Here is a 17,865-nt window from a genome sequence, read left to right as displayed (position 1 = left end):
TTTCAAAATTCCCTTTTATTTGAAATTTTTAGAATTTGCTCTACTAGCTCTTCAGGTTATTTACATTTCTAAATAGGAAAAAACTGTCTAAAACTTAAATTTACCTAATTATACCAAAAGGGATTACCTTTTCCTCTCTACCTCTTCAGTTAACATTTTGTTTTGTTAAAGGGATTCAAAAGTTATTCTGCTTCATCTCATAAATATCGTCTGAGAAGCAGCAGAAAACTTTAGCATCCCACATCTGAAAACCATTTCAATGAAGAATCAGTCCATGTCCGACAACCCAGAGTACAGAATTTACTGTTACAAAGCATATGTAAAAAAGTAATCTGGTAAATTAGGCTAAATTTGCATTTACGGATTTTGAATCTGCTCCTCCGCTCTCCCCGTGGGCTCTCCCTGGTTTAGACTGCTATTGCTCTCCTGTCCTCCCGGTAATCTCTCAGTCTCCCCCAGCCCCTCATTTCCTTCTGTTTGCTCCAACTCTGTCGGAAACCAAACAAACAAAAGAATCATAGTCAATAAGTAACTAAAGTAAAAAGATAAAAATGCTACCTGCTTCTATGTAAGTGTTATAAGAAGCCTAAATCCAAGTTTATCCCCACAAGGAACTGACTTTCACTTGGGAAAACCAAGTGTGTTGTCAGGAAATATCTATAAAATAATTTTAACTATCTCAACAGCTTACCAAATAAATACATATTTCTGATATTTCAGATAAAAGGAAACAGAAAAATGATTACAACAACAAGACAATACAGGCAGGAATGTGAAAATTAAAAACTTAATTGTAACACATGGGAGTCAGCCTCTCTTTTCAGCTATTTTGTTCCTCTGTTAACAGAAGTTGGCAGAAATAATGAGTCATAAACTGAAGATACTGTAATCTTAATGCCTTCCCCACACAAGCAACTCAGCTTGTAGAACTTTTCAGTTCAAAAATAATGGTATTTATTACTGAATATGAGTTCAACAATCTTTGGGGGGGGTTTTGTGTGTTTTGTTTTGTTTTGTTTTGGAGACAAGGTCTTGATCTGTAATTCAAGCTGGCTTTGAACTCACTACGTAGCCCAAGATAGCCTTGAACATGTGGCGGTCCTCCTGCCCAGCCTCCTGAAGCTGGGATTATAGGCATGTGCCATTAAACCCAGCTACATCCTTAATATGATTCTTACATTTTAGAGTAAAATATCCTTTTATTTGCATTATTTTTTTCATAATGGAATGATATAAAAAGTTAGACAATATATAGCAATGCTGTTTATGACAAATTTTTCAAATATATACCTTCTGCCTATTGCATAATACATGTTTATATTTAAATACAAGGTGTCTAGGGGCAAAAAACTAGTATTAAGCAATTCAGTTAAGGAAATATAAATTGAACTCCTACAATGTATCAGATAGTAAAATAACCAGAGAAATAACCAATTTAAAAAGGAAAAGGCTATCTTTTAATATCACTCAATTTCAGTTATGCCTATCATCAGAGACAGTTTAAAATTATCAAAGATCAGAACCAATACAATTTCGTATGACACAGGAGTTTCTCCACTTACTTTGGAAAGCAGGTGGACACACTATAAATGTTTGTTGGAATGGATCTGTTTGAGTGCAAATCTGGGTAGTTCCAGGCTGCAAGGAAACACCCTGCTGGGCAACTCCAGGCACTGGTGCTGCAGATGATGGGTACAAAGCTGACTGGTAGTTTAACAGTGAGACATCTGAATTAGCCAGAGAAAGAGTAGCAGCTGCTGCAGTAGAACTGGATGCTAGAACACTGGCCTAGGAAAAAAGAATTACATTTGTATATTGGTGAAAAGTGAAGATAGACAATAATTTATTGTATATGTTACATAGACAGAATCAATCATTAATTGTTTGAAATAACTTTTTAAGAAATGTTCTAAATCTCTAAATTAAAGTATACTACAAGGTGCTGTACTGATTATTAGCTACACAAACTTTAACTATTTCTGCACAAAAATTGCTAGATGGCAGATTCACTAAATCTCATATATGCTCTTAACTTAAAAGCAGACCTAGCTAAGAAATCTAGAACCTGGTATCTTCAGAAACAAATGTAAATATCACTGATTAACAAATAAATGTCAAACCATCTTTAATGCTAACTATTCAAAGCACCTAGTGATGACTCTTCCTTGAGAGCCATTTTGGCTAAAATTAATAAAACTAACAGCATTTAGTACAACAGACCTCAATTGACTCTGTTAAGATTTATGACAACCAGGTGCAGTGATGCACACCTGTAATTCCAGGACGCAGGAGGCAGAGGCAGGAGAAACACCATGAGTTCAAGGCCTGAACTACACAGTGAGATCTTATCTCAAAAAAAGTTATGAGAGTATGGAATAAGATTTAATTTTTGTTAGTACATATCACTTAGTAATATCAGTCTAACTTGTCTTCCATCACTTTTGCCATGTAGAAAATTCTTTTTTTTTTTTTTTTTTCATTTTTATTAGTACCGGGGATCGAACTCACGACCGCCTGCTTGCAAGGCAGGTGCTTATGCCGCTGAGCTAAATCCCCAGCCCCAACATAGAAAATTCTTAAGCCATAAGACCATCAAAACAAAGACTAGTTTTTTACTTGGCCCTGTACTCTCACTAGTTTCTATCTTACTTAGGCTCAAGTTTCCAAAGTCATTAACTTAATACCTGATTGTGCACTGTATTGAGCTGGTTGCTGAAGCTCATGGTTAGATTTGTGCTTGTATTTGGCGCAACATGTGTAGTGAAGGGACTCTTGATCTGACTCACTGTATCATACATGTGAACCCTCCGCTTGCAGATCTCCATGTTCTGAAAGCAAGACTTAACACTGAAAGAGAGTAAAGATTCACTAAATGAATGCTGAAACTTAAACAGAAAACAACTTAAAGACAAAGATCAAGAGGTTTTAAGCACTTAAAGAAAAAGATTCAAGTCTTTATCATAAAAAATACACATCCTCATTTTTAATCTCATGATTTTTCAATGAGAAAAGCATCAGCGAGCCACATACATAAGCACCAAAACTGGTACTAACTTGATAGATCTGCAGCACAAGAATCAAGAACCAATCAGGGAAAAGCCCTAGACCATATCATACTTACTGATTGCTATGTGGAAAATCCAGAAGGTGACTCATTGTCACAAACTGATGGTTAAGAGTTTTCAGGGGAGTAATTCTCTTGTCTGCATCAATTGTTAGCATTTTCTTTAACAGATCAATGTATTCCCTTCGATCTGCCTTCTCTGCCAACATGTCTGTTCCCTCTAAGTCCGTAGACATATTCACCTTCAAAGGAAAATTTAGAAGCATTACATTTCCTCACTTAAACAGTATATTAAGCAATTAATAAGCTGGTTTTTCTCTCTCAAGCAGAATAATTAGATATTTAGTGTCAGCATTTGAGAAAAGAAAAACCAAGGAAAATTATTTTTATTATATATAAATTTATAAGAGAAAATTTTGTTATACTGTCTAAGGAACAAAGCTGAGTAAATTCTCATTATTAAAATTTTGGGACAAATAAGTTAAACAAAAGTGATTATTACTTAAATATAAAAGTTTCTATTGAAAAGGTTAAAGACCTAAGTATAAAATGTTTATTAAGAGTTGTTTTTTTTTTCGAAACTGGGGATTGAACTCACGACCATGCATTTGTCAGGCAGGCACTTATGTTGCTGAGCTAAATCCCTGGCCTTCAAACAGTTTAGAACATAATTAGCACTCAATAAATAAATGTTAGTTCGCACTTAATAGTGAATATGGGACAAGAGAGAAACCTTCATAAACAGTAATGTAAAGTATCAGCCACACATGGTGGCATACACCTGTTACTCCAGCACTCTGAGAAACTGAGGCAGGAGGACCATAAGTTTAAGGCTAGAATGGGAAACTTAGGAACTTGGCGACTTAGCAAGGCCCTGTCTCAATCGAAAATAGAAATAGCTGGGTGTAGCTCACTGCAAAGAATCTGGGTTCAATTCTCAGTACAAAAAATACAGATACAGAGATAGACAACAATAAAATAATTTTAGATGTTTAGTATATTTTGTTACCATTCATCCTTTTACTTTATGGGGATAGTAAACTATTAACTTTTTGGTAAAAACAAAATAATTTTTAAGAAAAAACTTAAAAGAGCACCAGATCAAATGTCTATCCAGTATAACCAATAGAACTGTATCTCTGATTAAAGAAACATACAAATGTCTGGCTTTCTTTGAAAGCTGCCATACTTACCTGAGCCATGTCATCTAAACAATTAAAAATGTACTTCCGAGCTTCTTTTGATTTTATTCCAGTTTCCAACTCATGTTCTTCGGGCGTCTATAAAATATGAATTTTTTAAAATTCCATCTTTACATTAGTTCCAGTTTAAAAATTAAAGCCAGAATATAGACATGTTGTCACTTTGCCAACCATTGATGGCAGAGATTACAATCAGAAATTCTGATAAATGTGACCTTATTCTCTAACCACCCTATCGATAGTGATAAACATGCAAGCAATAATGCAGTACAGTTTATTCAAAGATGGCAGATAGGAAAGGGTATTATCATTTTTCTCTTGAAGATACCCTGAAATGAACTGATATTTCAAATGCTATTTGATAGGCTCTGGAGCAGAGTGTTACAGAGTTCATTAAATTACTCAAAATTACTCAAATTAATGGAGGTTCAAAAGTAAAATGTAGATTTTTGTTAAAAAAAAAGAGCTGATAACTTGTTTCAAGAAAACACATAAGATCTGAATGTCAGCAGTTAGAAAATTATTTTGTTTTATCATTTATACTTGGAATTCTCCACAAAAGAACAATTACTAAATTTCTCTAGTTCTTCATATTACTCAATAATACCATTCTCTATACATTCTCAATTGCTAATTCAAAATACACAAAATAACCTCAGCTAACTAAACTGGCACTTAAGGCTGGAGGTTTAGCTCAGTGGGATAAGTGCCTGCCTGGCAAGTGTGAGGTCATCAGTTTTGATACCCCCTAGCAAAAAAAAAAAAAAAAACCTAGCACTTAATTGTCTTTTAACTAAAGAAAAGGCCAAATGGATACAATGAAATAATTCTGGAAAGTCTTTCCTCCTACAAATATACTTGCTCTTTTCCTCCTCTACCTCAAAAATGTATCATTTAGAGCCTGAATTCAAAGTTGTGGATGGGGAGTCCAGCAATGGGCAGTACAGAAGGGAAGACAGACCTTAAGCCTCCACAGTGGGTACCCCAAATTAGGATCTCTGTTGAAAAACCTGGTAGTTTTTGTTCCGGCACTGAGGAGATATTCAGCTGGCAGGCCTTGTGTTTGTGAAATGTATCGAATCTGAAATACCAAAACCATCAAACATCATTTGGGGTGAAAAGGGAAATTAGTAAAGACTTTTTAACCTTAAAATATTAATTTAAGCCAAGAATAAAAGAAGAGTGTACTGCAAAAAATTAACTCTTTAATCAATATTATTGAAATTTAGCTGTAAATAATTAGGAAGTACATAATATATTAACCTTTCCAGGGGTAACCCAAATAATTATTTAGTAATTATCATGTTACTATATCTGCTATTTAAAAGGAAATCCAGTTTTTAAAATTTTTTTTTTTCCCAGAGAGAGAGAGGGGGTCTCTCTCTATGCAGTTCAGGCTGGCCTTACGCTTACTTTGTAGTCCAGGCTGGTCTTGAACTTGCAACAAACCTCCTGCCTCAGCCTCCCGAGTGCTGGGATTACAGGCATGAGCCACCATGCCTGGCTCAGTTTTTAAATTTTTTAGTATAATCTTTTTTGCTTTTTTGTTAAACTTTGATACAAAGTTCACAAAACTTTAGATTTCTAGGACAGACCAAAATAGTTTCTAAAAAGACCGATTCTTCATGAATTACTATTTTTTTTCTTTTTAAAAATGCATTATCAAATGAAGAAAAAATTAGGAAAAATTCTTCCTCAAATTTTCTTCCTTACTTAGGTACTATAACTCTTAATTGTCCCTACTCTAAATACACACAGAACTTCACTATCATACCAGAAAATGTAGGAGGAATTAATTCAGCATCTCTATCCTCAGATCAGTAGAACAGATACTACATTTACTTCATTCAGTCAATATTTATCGATCACTTACTATGAAGTAAGATAGTAGTTATCAAAGTATGGTATGGTAGAACCCCTGAATGTCCCTAAGACTTCTTCTGTGAAACAAAGACTATTTTCACAATAACAGTAAGATAACAAGCCTTTTCACTCTTTTCATGGATACACAGTAAAGATTTCCAAAGATCAAATGTGGTGATGTCATTTCTCTTTTGGCTATGAAATGTACTTGTATATTTTTCTTTTATAAAAATTTTGCTTTAGAGGTTTGAGGTATAGCTTTGGCTTGCATGTATGAGTCCCACAGGTTTGAGCCTCAGCGCACACACAAAAAACTTTTATTATTCATTCATATCTATGTTTGGTTTTACAATTCTTTCCAACTAGAAAAGCAACTGAAGAGGTAATCTGCTTTTCTTCCCACCCTTGAGACTAACACAGGAATTTTTTTTCTTTTTTATAAACCCATATATGAGAGCCTACAATTAATGTAAAAGTAGAAAGAAATTGGTAAAGGGGGGGGGATCTTACTTTCCATCTCTCCTCACTCACTCATATATTTATTTATTTATTTTTCTGATCTTTTTGAGATAGTTTCACTATGCAGTTCAGGCTGCCTTGAACTCACTTTGTAGCCCAGGTTGGCCTCAAACTTGCAGCAATGCTCTTGTCTCAGCTTCCTAAGTGCTAGGATTACAGGGATGCGTCAGATCTGGACACCCCCAAAAGTTTCAGTTTTAACTTCTATTGCAGTACATATTGTTAAATATAAGCTACATAAACAGAGCTCTTTAAGATCCTGACATTTTCTTTTATCTTCAGTTTTTTAAGAATGTAAAGCAGGAGTCAGCAATCTATGACTTGTAGGCTTTATCTGACGTACTATCACAAATCAATTTTAGGTGACAGCAAGATACTACTTAGATTTATAGGAGCTACCCAGTATGAAACCAAACGATAACATTAAAAACAACAACAACAAAACCCCTCCCATGTATTAAGAACATTTTAAAGGTGAAATGTTTGTTAAAATCTAGGATAAATTTTGTTCAATGAAATAATATACAGATATAAGTGCTATGGTAAAGGATATTCATGGACATGTGAAAATATCTCACAATATACAAAGTGAAAAGTAGATATTTAATAAACATATCATGAGAGGGAGTAATGGGGGGATAAACATAGCATGTTATATGCATGTATTTTAATGTGTATTATCAATATGAATGAATAAAAATGCTAAAAATAATATATAATAAACACAAAATACTGTATACCAAAACATAAGCGGTTACTTTTGATTAGTGAAAATTACAGAAATTTGAAATTTTTATCTCTTGGCTTAGTGCATCTCTTCTACTTTTTCTGTAATAACACACTTATGGAATTAAAACATTTAAAATGTCTGATATAAAATGAAAAGTTTTCATTATGAAAATAGAATGGGAAGCCATCACCCCATGCTTCTATAAAGAGTAAAATAGTTTATTAACAAAAATCCCACATTCAAGCAAATAAAAAGTACTGTCATTTGTTATTTTATTTATTGGGAGGGTGACAGAAATCAAACTCAGGACCTTGCACTTGCCAGGCAGGCGCTGTGCCCTTTAGTTGTACTTAGTGGCCATACTTCTAGATTTTAATAAGATAGCTTTCATTTCCATTATAACAATATAAATACATAAGATTATGTCTGTAAGTTCTATGTTACCAAATTGGTATTTAAAATCCTCGGGTCTCTAGAATTCATTCACATGATCTTGACTGCTCTTCACTCTATTCTATGGGTTCTTTAACAGCAGGAAAGGAAATTTTGTTGTGAAACGAACAATAATCACATGATACACAAAGATATAATTACTGTCCAATGAATGTTAACAGTTTATCCATCAGAATAGTAACTATTATTTATTGCTCTATGGAAGACAGAAACGGGAAACTTCTTTGAAAAGTGAAAAACCCTTTACATAAATGTCCAACGTATAAATTCTAATCTTGTCTCATTCCTTCTATTCCTACAAATGTATTAAATATTCAGTTTTTATGTTGTGAAAAAAGAGAAACATACAGATAAAACAGACTTCAAGACAAAATACTACCAGAGGTAAAGAGGAAACAGTCTGTAATGATAAGATCAAGTCACTGAGAAGACATAACAGTCATAAATATGTATGTGTCTAATAACAAAGTATATGAGACATCAACCACTCTCAAAATAAAAATTAGCAAAAACCAATAAGGATTTTAAATGATCTGAATGATCAACTACCTTGTCCTAACTGACATCACAGAACATGACAGACATGATGTCACCTGTTCAGGTGTGTGTGGTATGTTTCCGCACACAGCCAAATGGACTATAGGCTGGGCTATAAAACACAACTCAGTAAATTCACAATTAGCATCATATTAATGAAAACTTGAATGTGCTCAATGTGTTACTCCTAAAGTCAGGAACACAACAAGGCTGTCCACTCAGGACATTTCTGTTTAATGCTGAACTAGAACTTCAAAGCATAGTATGTAGGCAGGGGGAAAGGCAGGCATAGTAGTACATACATGTAATCCCAGCACTCTGGAAGGTGCAGGCAGGGGGATCACAAATTCAAACCCACTCTGAGCAAGTTAGTGAGACTTTGTCTCAAAATAGAAAACTAAAACATGTATTGAGGGGATAACTCAGTGTCTCAGTGTGAAGGCCCTTGGGTTTAATCCCAGTATTGGGGGGAAGAGGACCAACCTTTCTACATCAGAAAGAAAGATGTAAAATTATATCATGATCATGCACATACAAATCATATTTATTACAGGATTAATATCCAGAATAAAGAAATATAATTCATACTCTTGAGTAACTGATTTAAAGGTAACAATATACAAATTATATGCCATTACTCCCTAATTGTTATGTTTTGAATTTCTCTATAAAATAAAATACAATTCAACAACATTCAGCTGAGCACAGCAGTCATGCATGGTTTGTTAATCCTGGTTACTCAAGAGGCTGAGCCTGAAGAATGGCAAATGCAAGGCCTGCCTGGCCAGGTGTAGTGGTGCACACCTGTAATCCTAGCATGGGCTACATAGTAAATTTCAACTCCATAGCAAGACCCTGTCACCACCACCACCACCACCACAACAACAACAACAAAAAAAAAACCTTAAGCAATTCAGTGAGACCCAGTTAAAAAACAAACCAAAAGGCTGAGAATGTAGCTCAGAGTTAGAATTCTTGCCGAGCATGTGCAAGGCTGAGGGTTCAATCCCAAAATAGTAAAAATAAATCAACATTTTTAAATGGACAACTAGCAACTGAACACATTTCTCCAAAGACACACAAATAGTGAAGGAACACATAAAGATGTACAACAACACTAATTATTACAGAGATGCAAATCAAAATTACAATGAAAAACAACTTCCTACCCAGAAGGATAGCTATTATTTTTAGATAAACCTTAGGGGAAAAAACAAAACACTGACTAGAAAGTAGAAAACCTTGAATCTTCACACATTGTTGAGGGCAATATAAAATGACTAAGCCTCTGTGGAAAAGTTTGACAGCTCCTCAAAAAGTTAAGACACTGGATTTCCATATGACCAAGCAATTCCATTCTATTAGACACCTCAAAGAATTGAAGCAGGGAATTAGTTACCTGTACAACCAATGTTTATTGTAACATTATTCCCATACCCAAAATGTACAAAGAGTTCATCAATATATAAACAAGGTCAACAAAATATGGTACACACATAAATGGAACAATATTCATCCATAAAAAGAAATGAAGTTCTGACAAACTGCAGTAGAGAGAGGCTTTGAAAACATTATGCTAAGTAAAAAAGGTCAATCATAAAAGACTGTGGATTGTATGTGATGAACATGATAACCAGGATAGGCAAATCTAGAGAAAGAAAGTAGATCAGTGGCTGCCTACTTACTGTTGGAGGAACTGAGAGATTAGGGGATAATGGGGATTAACTGCTAATGGTTTGTTTATACAGTGATAAAAAGGTTGTAAAACTGACTACAGTGATAACTGCACAACCCTGTGAACACACTAAAGACCACTGAACTGTAAACTTAAATTGCTGAACTCCATACAATATGACTATATATGTGTACAGAGAGAGAAAGAGAGAGTTGTGATTAAAAACTCAGCTGGATCCTGCCATACAAACCCTTTGGTATTACCAATTCTGCATCAAGATAAACTATTTTCAATCTCACTCTCCATCTGACAACAGCATCCTATTTATTCATGAGAAAAGTACTTCCCACCACCACCCACTGTTTCACACCACCAGTGAAACACTGAAGAAAAAATTCACACACTGAAGAAAAAATTCTGATAACCTCCAGATCATTTCTTTACAAGGAAATACCCAGATGTACTTAGCTTCTAAAACCAACTGAATTTGAATTCCGCTTCCTAGGAAATTTACAATACCAATTAGCTTACTAAAATTGAAGTAATGCCACGAAACAGGTGATGCCACAAAATAGGCTCTAATTGCTCAGAACAATTCTATTAATCAGGAATCTATGAATACCCTGAAGTTGTTTACAAATCACTGTGTGTATATTTTCCGAAGAAATCCACCACGTTCAGATCCTCAACAGGAGTTTAGACCCAAAAAGGAGTAAGAATCAGCCTGGTTCAACCAAGACTGGTCATAACCACTTTACTCACTTTCACACTTTTTATGTAAGGAAGCCAATTTCTCACAAGGTGAAGGAAAGATTGAAAATTTATAAGTACAGTGTAACTGGGTACTTAACACATGTACAACAGATTTTTTAAAGATATTTTTTTCAAAGTCAGGTTCAAAAAGAAAAATTCTTCCAAGTGTAGTGGCACACACACTCAGCAATCTGAGGCAGGAGGACCACAAGTTCAAGGCTAGCCTAAATTATATAGCAAGACCATATCACAAAAACCAAACAAACAAATCAAATCAAATCAAATCTTTTGGATTTGAAGAAGCACTACATCCACTCAGAATGAGGAAAAGATTCTATTTTTTCCTTCTAATCATTAGGTAAACAGTGACAGTCTCATTAAAAAAACAAAAACACAAACAAAATCATACTTGTAATTTGTCATGTGCCACGCAGTGTTGGGAATGCAGAATATATTGGTGAAATGACAATCTCCACCCTCAGGGAGCTTCCAGTAAAATAATTTTTGTTAACAGCAAGAAATGAGAATTTACAATTTATTTCCATGGGAAAACATTTCAATGAACCAACTCCTTAAGAAACTGTAGCCTATCTTATCCTAAAGTTGTCTATTTTGACACATAGATCATTTTATTAAAATACTTTACAACTCAGATGATCCCTCTCATAAATCTCTATTTTGTTTAACAGATATCCAATCTGTACCCTCAGCTTTTGGGATCTAATGTGTTTCAGTCTATAGAAAAGTACTTCAGCATGTGTCACACACAAAGCGAAAAGAGAACAGCCCTGAGTGAGTCACAGGCTCACTCTTAAAACTTTAGTTCTTTATCTTTGCTTTCATATCTTAACTCACAAACACAGCAGTTAATTGAAGTATCTAACAAATCAGTAGAGAAGTTGGGCGTGGTGGCTCATACCTGTAATCCTAGCACTTGGGAGGCTGAGGTGGGAGGATCATTGGGAGTTCAAGAACAGCCTGGGCTACAAAATGAGCTCAAGGCCAGCCTGAACTGCATAGTGAGACCCCGTCTCAAAAAAGACAAAAAAAAAAAAAAAAATCAGTAGAGAGCTAGTAAAGTACCAATCTTAGGTAAAATACAATCCCTTTGTTTATAATAGAGCTGAAATGTAATTTCTAACCAAAGAAACTAGGAAAATGTCTACTACTATTTAAAAATTCTTTGGTAATAATTGGACTCCTCTTTCTCCAGTATCTAAGTAGTAATACTTCTCTTCCTCTCAAGTCTAAACAAAGCAAGGGCTAGAGTGCCGACCTCCTCCACAGCTGAAAATTCACATGAAATTTTTGACTCCCCAAAAACTTAACCACTAATAGCCTGCTGTGGAGCAGAATTCTTACCAATAACACACAATTTGTATGCTAAACACAATTATATACCTCGAAAAATATGCAAGAACTTCAGAGAGAACTTTTTCCCGTGACACACAATTTACTGGAGAGAAAAGTGTTCATGGAGATAAGATTAACATGTGGCAGCTTTTTAAGCAGATACCACCCTTATAGTTAATACATAGAAATTATCTATTATCTATACTTAATGCATTTGTGACATTTAATTTTTCTTAATTTTTTCAATACTTATAGGCTACATGTATCATATATATGATGCTATTATTAAATCATAACTGTATAAACAGCTATAGTACATACTGCAGATACTATAACAATTTATTTACATTTCACTGAACTGAATGGCATCATGGTCTGCATATGTGCAAGTGCTGATAGCTTTGAACTTACTACAACAAATTTGTATATACTTTATAATAGAAATTACCTATTATCTATATATATACATATATATCCTATGCATTTATAACAAATCTAATATTTCTTAATTTTTTCAATACTTCTAGGTTACATGGTAAGTATTTTTTTAATTATCACAAGTGTCCAAAAAGAAAAAGGAAAAAAAAGTCAAAAATCTGTGTGTAAGTGGATCCACACATGTCAAACCTCTGTTGTTCAGGGGTCAATCGTACTTGCTTTCCGTTTCCATGAAACACTCTTACCTGATCATATTCTGAAGCACCAGGATAAAGAGGCCATCCTAGGAACAGCTCAGCTATTACACAGCCCAGTGACCACATATCAATAGCTTCACAAAATGGCAATCCAAGAATAATTTCTGGGGCTCTAGCAAAAACAAAAAATATAAAATAAACATATTGGGAAATATACTATGTTGACTAAATTGTTTCAGTATCAGCAAAAGGTATATTAATATAATGAAACTGAAAACAATCTTTAGTAATCAATCATCCAAAACTCTGGGCAAGACGCATTTTAGAATTCAGAAATTTTTTACGTTCAAAGAGGTAACAAAGAACATAAACTATACATTACATAAAACTACTAATGAAGTTCAAGGCATTGTCCCATAATCAAACACATTAATATTTTTGCAACAAAATGTTGAGTAGGCATATTAAGTTGGCTAAATTGACAATAAATGAGTTTATATCAAATTTAGGAAAACATTTTCAGTTTTGAGAACTTTCTCAATACTGGAATCATAGATAAAAAATCATAGCTTTCCTTTTATTTTACCAACTTTTTAATTATAAAAGAAATCAATTAAATGGCCTAGTTAATTATTACATTTTTGAGAGCCAGGTATGGTGGTACACACCACCTGTCAATCCACCACTTGGGAGGCTAAGCCAGGAGGCCTGCCATGAGTTTGAGACCAGCTTGGGCTACACAGTGAGTTTTAAGGTCTGACTGAACTATACAGGAAGACCCTGTCTCAAGGGAAAAAAAAGTGTGACAAAAATGAAAAAAAAAATGATGCTTTCTAAAGAGATCTGCTAATTGACAGCAGACACTATAGCCAGCTTCTCACTTGTACATGGTGGCACATGCCTGTAATCCTAGCACTCAGAACTCAACAGCTACCTGCTCTCCACAGAGCCATGATTGTCTTTCTACTGGGGCTTTTTTGACCATGGTGGTGGCGTGGTGCGACCTGAGCTGAGGCAGGTACCAGAGTTAACCAGTGACCCCACCTTTCCCCTCAGGCAGCCTGAACTGCAGAGAGGGCCTGTGTCAGCCCTCAGCCCAGCAGGCCTGGGCTGCAGCTAGTTGATCCCTAGAAGGGGAGGAGCCCCCTCCCTAAGTCTGAGATAGCAGCACTACTGGGGCAGGGCCCAAAGAACACCTGAGGACTGTTCAGGTTTGACTTAAATTGTGAGGCATTTTGCCCTCCCGCCCTGAACCCAGGATCTGACTGACTCCAGTGTTTCTCTTTGGCCATTCCCTGTGTAACATGGAACACCATATCCCTGCTCTCCCTCACCCCTAAGCTAGCATGAATCTTTGTTTTTATTTGGGGGACTGGCTGAACAAAAAGTCAATGCTTGCCCTTCTAACCCCACCAGTTGTCATTCTGATTTTGTTTGTATATGGTTTTGAGCTTTTCTATGCTGGCTGTATTTATATTAAACTTCTAGTTAAAAAAAGAAAGAAAGAAAGAAAGAAAGAAAGAAAGAAAGAAAGAAAGAAAGAAGAAAAGAAAAGAAAAGAAAAGAAAGATAGATTAAATGATGACACCATGACAGTATGGAACCAGCATCTTAAATATTTCATTATCTTCTCTAAAGATTTCCTTTCCTTCCTAGAAGTCACAGAATTTATTTGGGTGAGGGGCAGGGGACTGATACAAGGTCTCGCTATGTAGTTCAGGCTAACCCTTGAACTCGCTATGTAGCCCAGGCTGGCCTCAAATTCACAGAGATACTCTGGCCTCAGCTTCCCAAGTGCATACACCACAGTCAGACAAGTCACAGAATTTAAATCTGCATGACACTCCAGATCCAAACTCTTTATGCTATTATGGGAAGAAATTGGAAAAGCAGATCTCACTATGTGCCAGTTATTATGTATATGAAGGGATGGTATTGAGCAGGGAGGATAGGAGGATATAGATGTTTCCCTAAAGAAGAACCTTCCCAAGTAATTATTCTTGTCAATAGAAACCCTTAGAGAAAACAAGGTAGATTGGGGGAGTCCACAGATTGGACCCCTACACTGAAGTTCCAGAAGGCCTGGGCCTGTTCAGACCTAAACAATTTAATAGTTAATGACAGTACTACCAATATCACCAGTTTTTGAAGGATTTGAAGTGAGCTGTGATTTTGTTCACCAAAGAAACAATCCTTACAAGTGATATTCTTGTTGCAGTTGAATAGAGCCACATATTACTGATGGAACCTCAGAGTTCAATTAAATTCACAATGTATAGCATGTTTTTAAGACTGCACAAGATAGGAACATTAATAAAGCAGACAGTAAGAGTACTCTGAAACAATATAAAGGCTTTTCTAGAACTGAAAGAACAAAATTTTCTATTCACAGTGAGCAGAATCATTAATTTTCAAGTTCATGACAGTGCCAAAAATAGCTGGCAGGGGGAGTACAAATGGCTTGGTGCCAAGGTAAAAACTGGGCTCGGAACATTCCAAAGCATCAACTAAAGAGCAGCAGATTGATTTTGCCATTCCCACCACACCAGGAAGACATTTTAAAGCTCAGAAGGTAGGCAATGGGGAATGGTCAGGTCACTCACTCAATAACCTTTGAGAAAGTTGTAATGATATATAATTGTTAGTCTTCAAGGCTTAAAGTTTCAAGGAAGTTACAGAAAACAATTCCAGCCCTCAATCCTCATTTTATAAAACAAATGACTGAAGATTGGCTGGATTCAGTTTTTTCATTTGGTCTCACCCAGCTTCTGGAGTGACAAAAACAGCTAAGGATTTCCAGCAAAAACTCACTCAAAACAGCAACTCTTTCCTTACAAAAAGGAATGCATCAAAAGGGAAAAAAGACAATAAACAAAAAAATACATCTGCTCAGTGCACTGAGGGCTCTTCATTATTATGACCCAGAAATGTTAGACTTATCCAACTCTAGGAAGCAAGAAACTGAAATTATTTTCTCCTCTGCTAAACTGTAAGGCTTACTTAGAGAAAAATTATTTCTAAGAACTGGTTTTAAACTACAAATTCAAATTATAAATCTTGGAAATATTTTCTTTCAATTGGCACTCATTATTTCTCAGTTCCTCAAAATAAAGTCAACAGAGTCTGGCATGGTGATGCATACCTATAATCTAGCACCTGGGAGGCTGAGGCGGGATGGTCACCATGAGTTCAAAGCCTGCCTGGGCTGGGGAGTTCAGGGCCTGCCTAAACTATATAAGACCATATCTCAAAAAACAAAAAAAGAATATAAATAAATACATAAATAAGGGGCTGGGGATTTAGCTCAGCGGCATAAGCGCCTGCCTTGCAAGCAGGCAGTCGTGAGTTTGATTCCCGGTACCGATAAAAAGGAAAAAGACAAAAAAAAAAAAAAAAAAAAAAAAGAATACAGAAATAAATAAAAATCAATGGAAGGTCTGGGGATGTAATTCAGTGGTAAAATGTATTCTCAAATGCTTTAGGTCTGATCTCCTACACCACCACCAAGAAAAGAAAGAAAGAAAAAAACTCTCTGGGCACTAAAACCCTGGTTCTACTTCATCTATACAGTAAGGAAGTGAATTAGCCAGGTGTAGTGGTACACAATTATAATACCAGGTGAGACAGAAAGGTCACAAATTCAAGGCTAGCCTGGGGAACTTAGTGAGACCCTGTGTCAAAATAAAAATAAAGTAATAAAATAATAAAAAATAAAATTAAAAAGGCTGAGTTCAATATAGAATTCTTGCCTAGCATGTGTAAGACTCTGGGTTAAATCCCCAATACCACACAAAAATAAAAATAAAAAAGGAGGCTAAATTAGAAAATCACTCTTCTAGTCTCTTCCCACTAAAACATTCTAACAATTGTGCAGTGGAAAAAGATCATCAAACATAGGAAAGAGAAAGCTAAAAGTAAAAATCTGGTCATATTCACTTCAACAGGAAAATGGCATTAATAAAGTTTTGAACATAATGAGTCAGGATTCTCAAGATAACATCTAATTTTTAAAAATACTATATAGGCTTTATATACTATATACTTTATATACTATATAGGCTGCAATCCTACCCGCTGATTTGTCATCTTTAAATTTCTTTATATTGAAAAGCTCCTCCAATGTCATAAAGCTTTTTTTCACTGGCACCCAGGACTCACTGGAGTTAGGATTATTTACAGCCTGATTAATTTGTTCAGAATGGAAAAGCACTGTGTGGGATTTAGCTCAGTGGAATAAGTTCCTGCCTGGCAAGTTCGATCCCTGATACCCAAAAAAAAACATTGTGCTTAAAGCATGGCAAACTTTTGCCCTTTTAAAATGCAAGCCCAAAAGACAACAACCTTTCTCGGTCAAGTCTACATTAAAGGTAAGGCAGACAACAACATGTAGTATTATTTCTACCACCTGCTTCATTTAGCCAGGTCATTCCCATAACCAATAGACACAGTAGAATGGCATGTTACTACTAATGAGATAATATTTTAGTATCTATTAGCAAGAAAAGGAATTAAGAACTAAAAAGGGAGTAAGAAAAAGAGCTAGATTTAGAGCCAGAATGATTCACCAGCCAAAAGGATTTCAGAGACTATCTGAAAGACAAGAAGGTGAAGACTTAATAGATTCTAATATAGAACAAAGCAACAAGAAAGAAGCTTAAGAGGACTGCAGGGGATAAAACTAGTTATAACAAAGGAATGCCTGAGCTGCTCTTCTAACTGCCTTATTCTCATAATCAAATATTTCTGTGTAACTACAAAACACTCATGTTAAATCCTGTTAAATCTTAAATGTAGTCAAGACCTTGATGCTGAACTTCAATAAACACAGCAATTATCCAGTAATATACATAATGAACTCCTGTTTTTAAGAGGTGATCGTAGCTCCACTTAAATTATTATTATTTTAAGTACTACAGATTGAACCCAGGGCGAGCCTCTGCACTGTGCTATGTTCCCAACTTTTTTATCTTTTTATTTTCAGACAGGGCCTTATTACACTGCACTAAATTGTCCAGACTCAGCTCAAACTTTACATCCTCCTACCTCAGTCTCCCAGGATAACAGGATCACAGGTGTGCATC

General features: G+C 35.3%; 1 protein-coding gene across 2 annotated transcripts in view; it reads right to left on the bottom strand.

Moving 5' to 3' along the window:
• Hipk1 (homeodomain interacting protein kinase 1) overlaps positions 1–17,865 on the bottom strand; it is a 52,038-nt gene that overhangs the window by 15,184 nt on the left and 18,989 nt on the right. For both annotated transcript variants that reach the window (XM_063255755.1, XM_063255750.1), the window contains exons 3-8: positions 12,833–12,956; positions 5,228–5,347; positions 4,258–4,344; positions 3,122–3,306; positions 2,685–2,847; positions 1,563–1,788 (exon numbers count right to left, since the gene is read on the bottom strand). In XM_063255755.1, the coding sequence (XP_063111825.1) occupies positions 1,563–1,788; positions 2,685–2,847; positions 3,122–3,306; positions 4,258–4,344; positions 5,228–5,347; positions 12,833–12,956 (905 nt within the window). The remainder of the gene's footprint in view (positions 1–1,562; positions 1,789–2,684; positions 2,848–3,121; positions 3,307–4,257; positions 4,345–5,227; positions 5,348–12,832; positions 12,957–17,865) is intronic.

This window comes from Cavia porcellus, unplaced genomic scaffold (genome assembly GCF_034190915.1).
Source record: "Cavia porcellus strain 051 isolate PalLab524CR breed Dunkin Hartley unplaced genomic scaffold, mCavPor4.1 scaffold_1, whole genome shotgun sequence".
Taxonomy (NCBI): Eukaryota; Metazoa; Chordata; class Mammalia; order Rodentia; family Caviidae; genus Cavia; species Cavia porcellus.
Note: the sequence above shows the minus strand (reverse complement) of the source record. Positions and strands in the feature narration are given on the sequence as shown.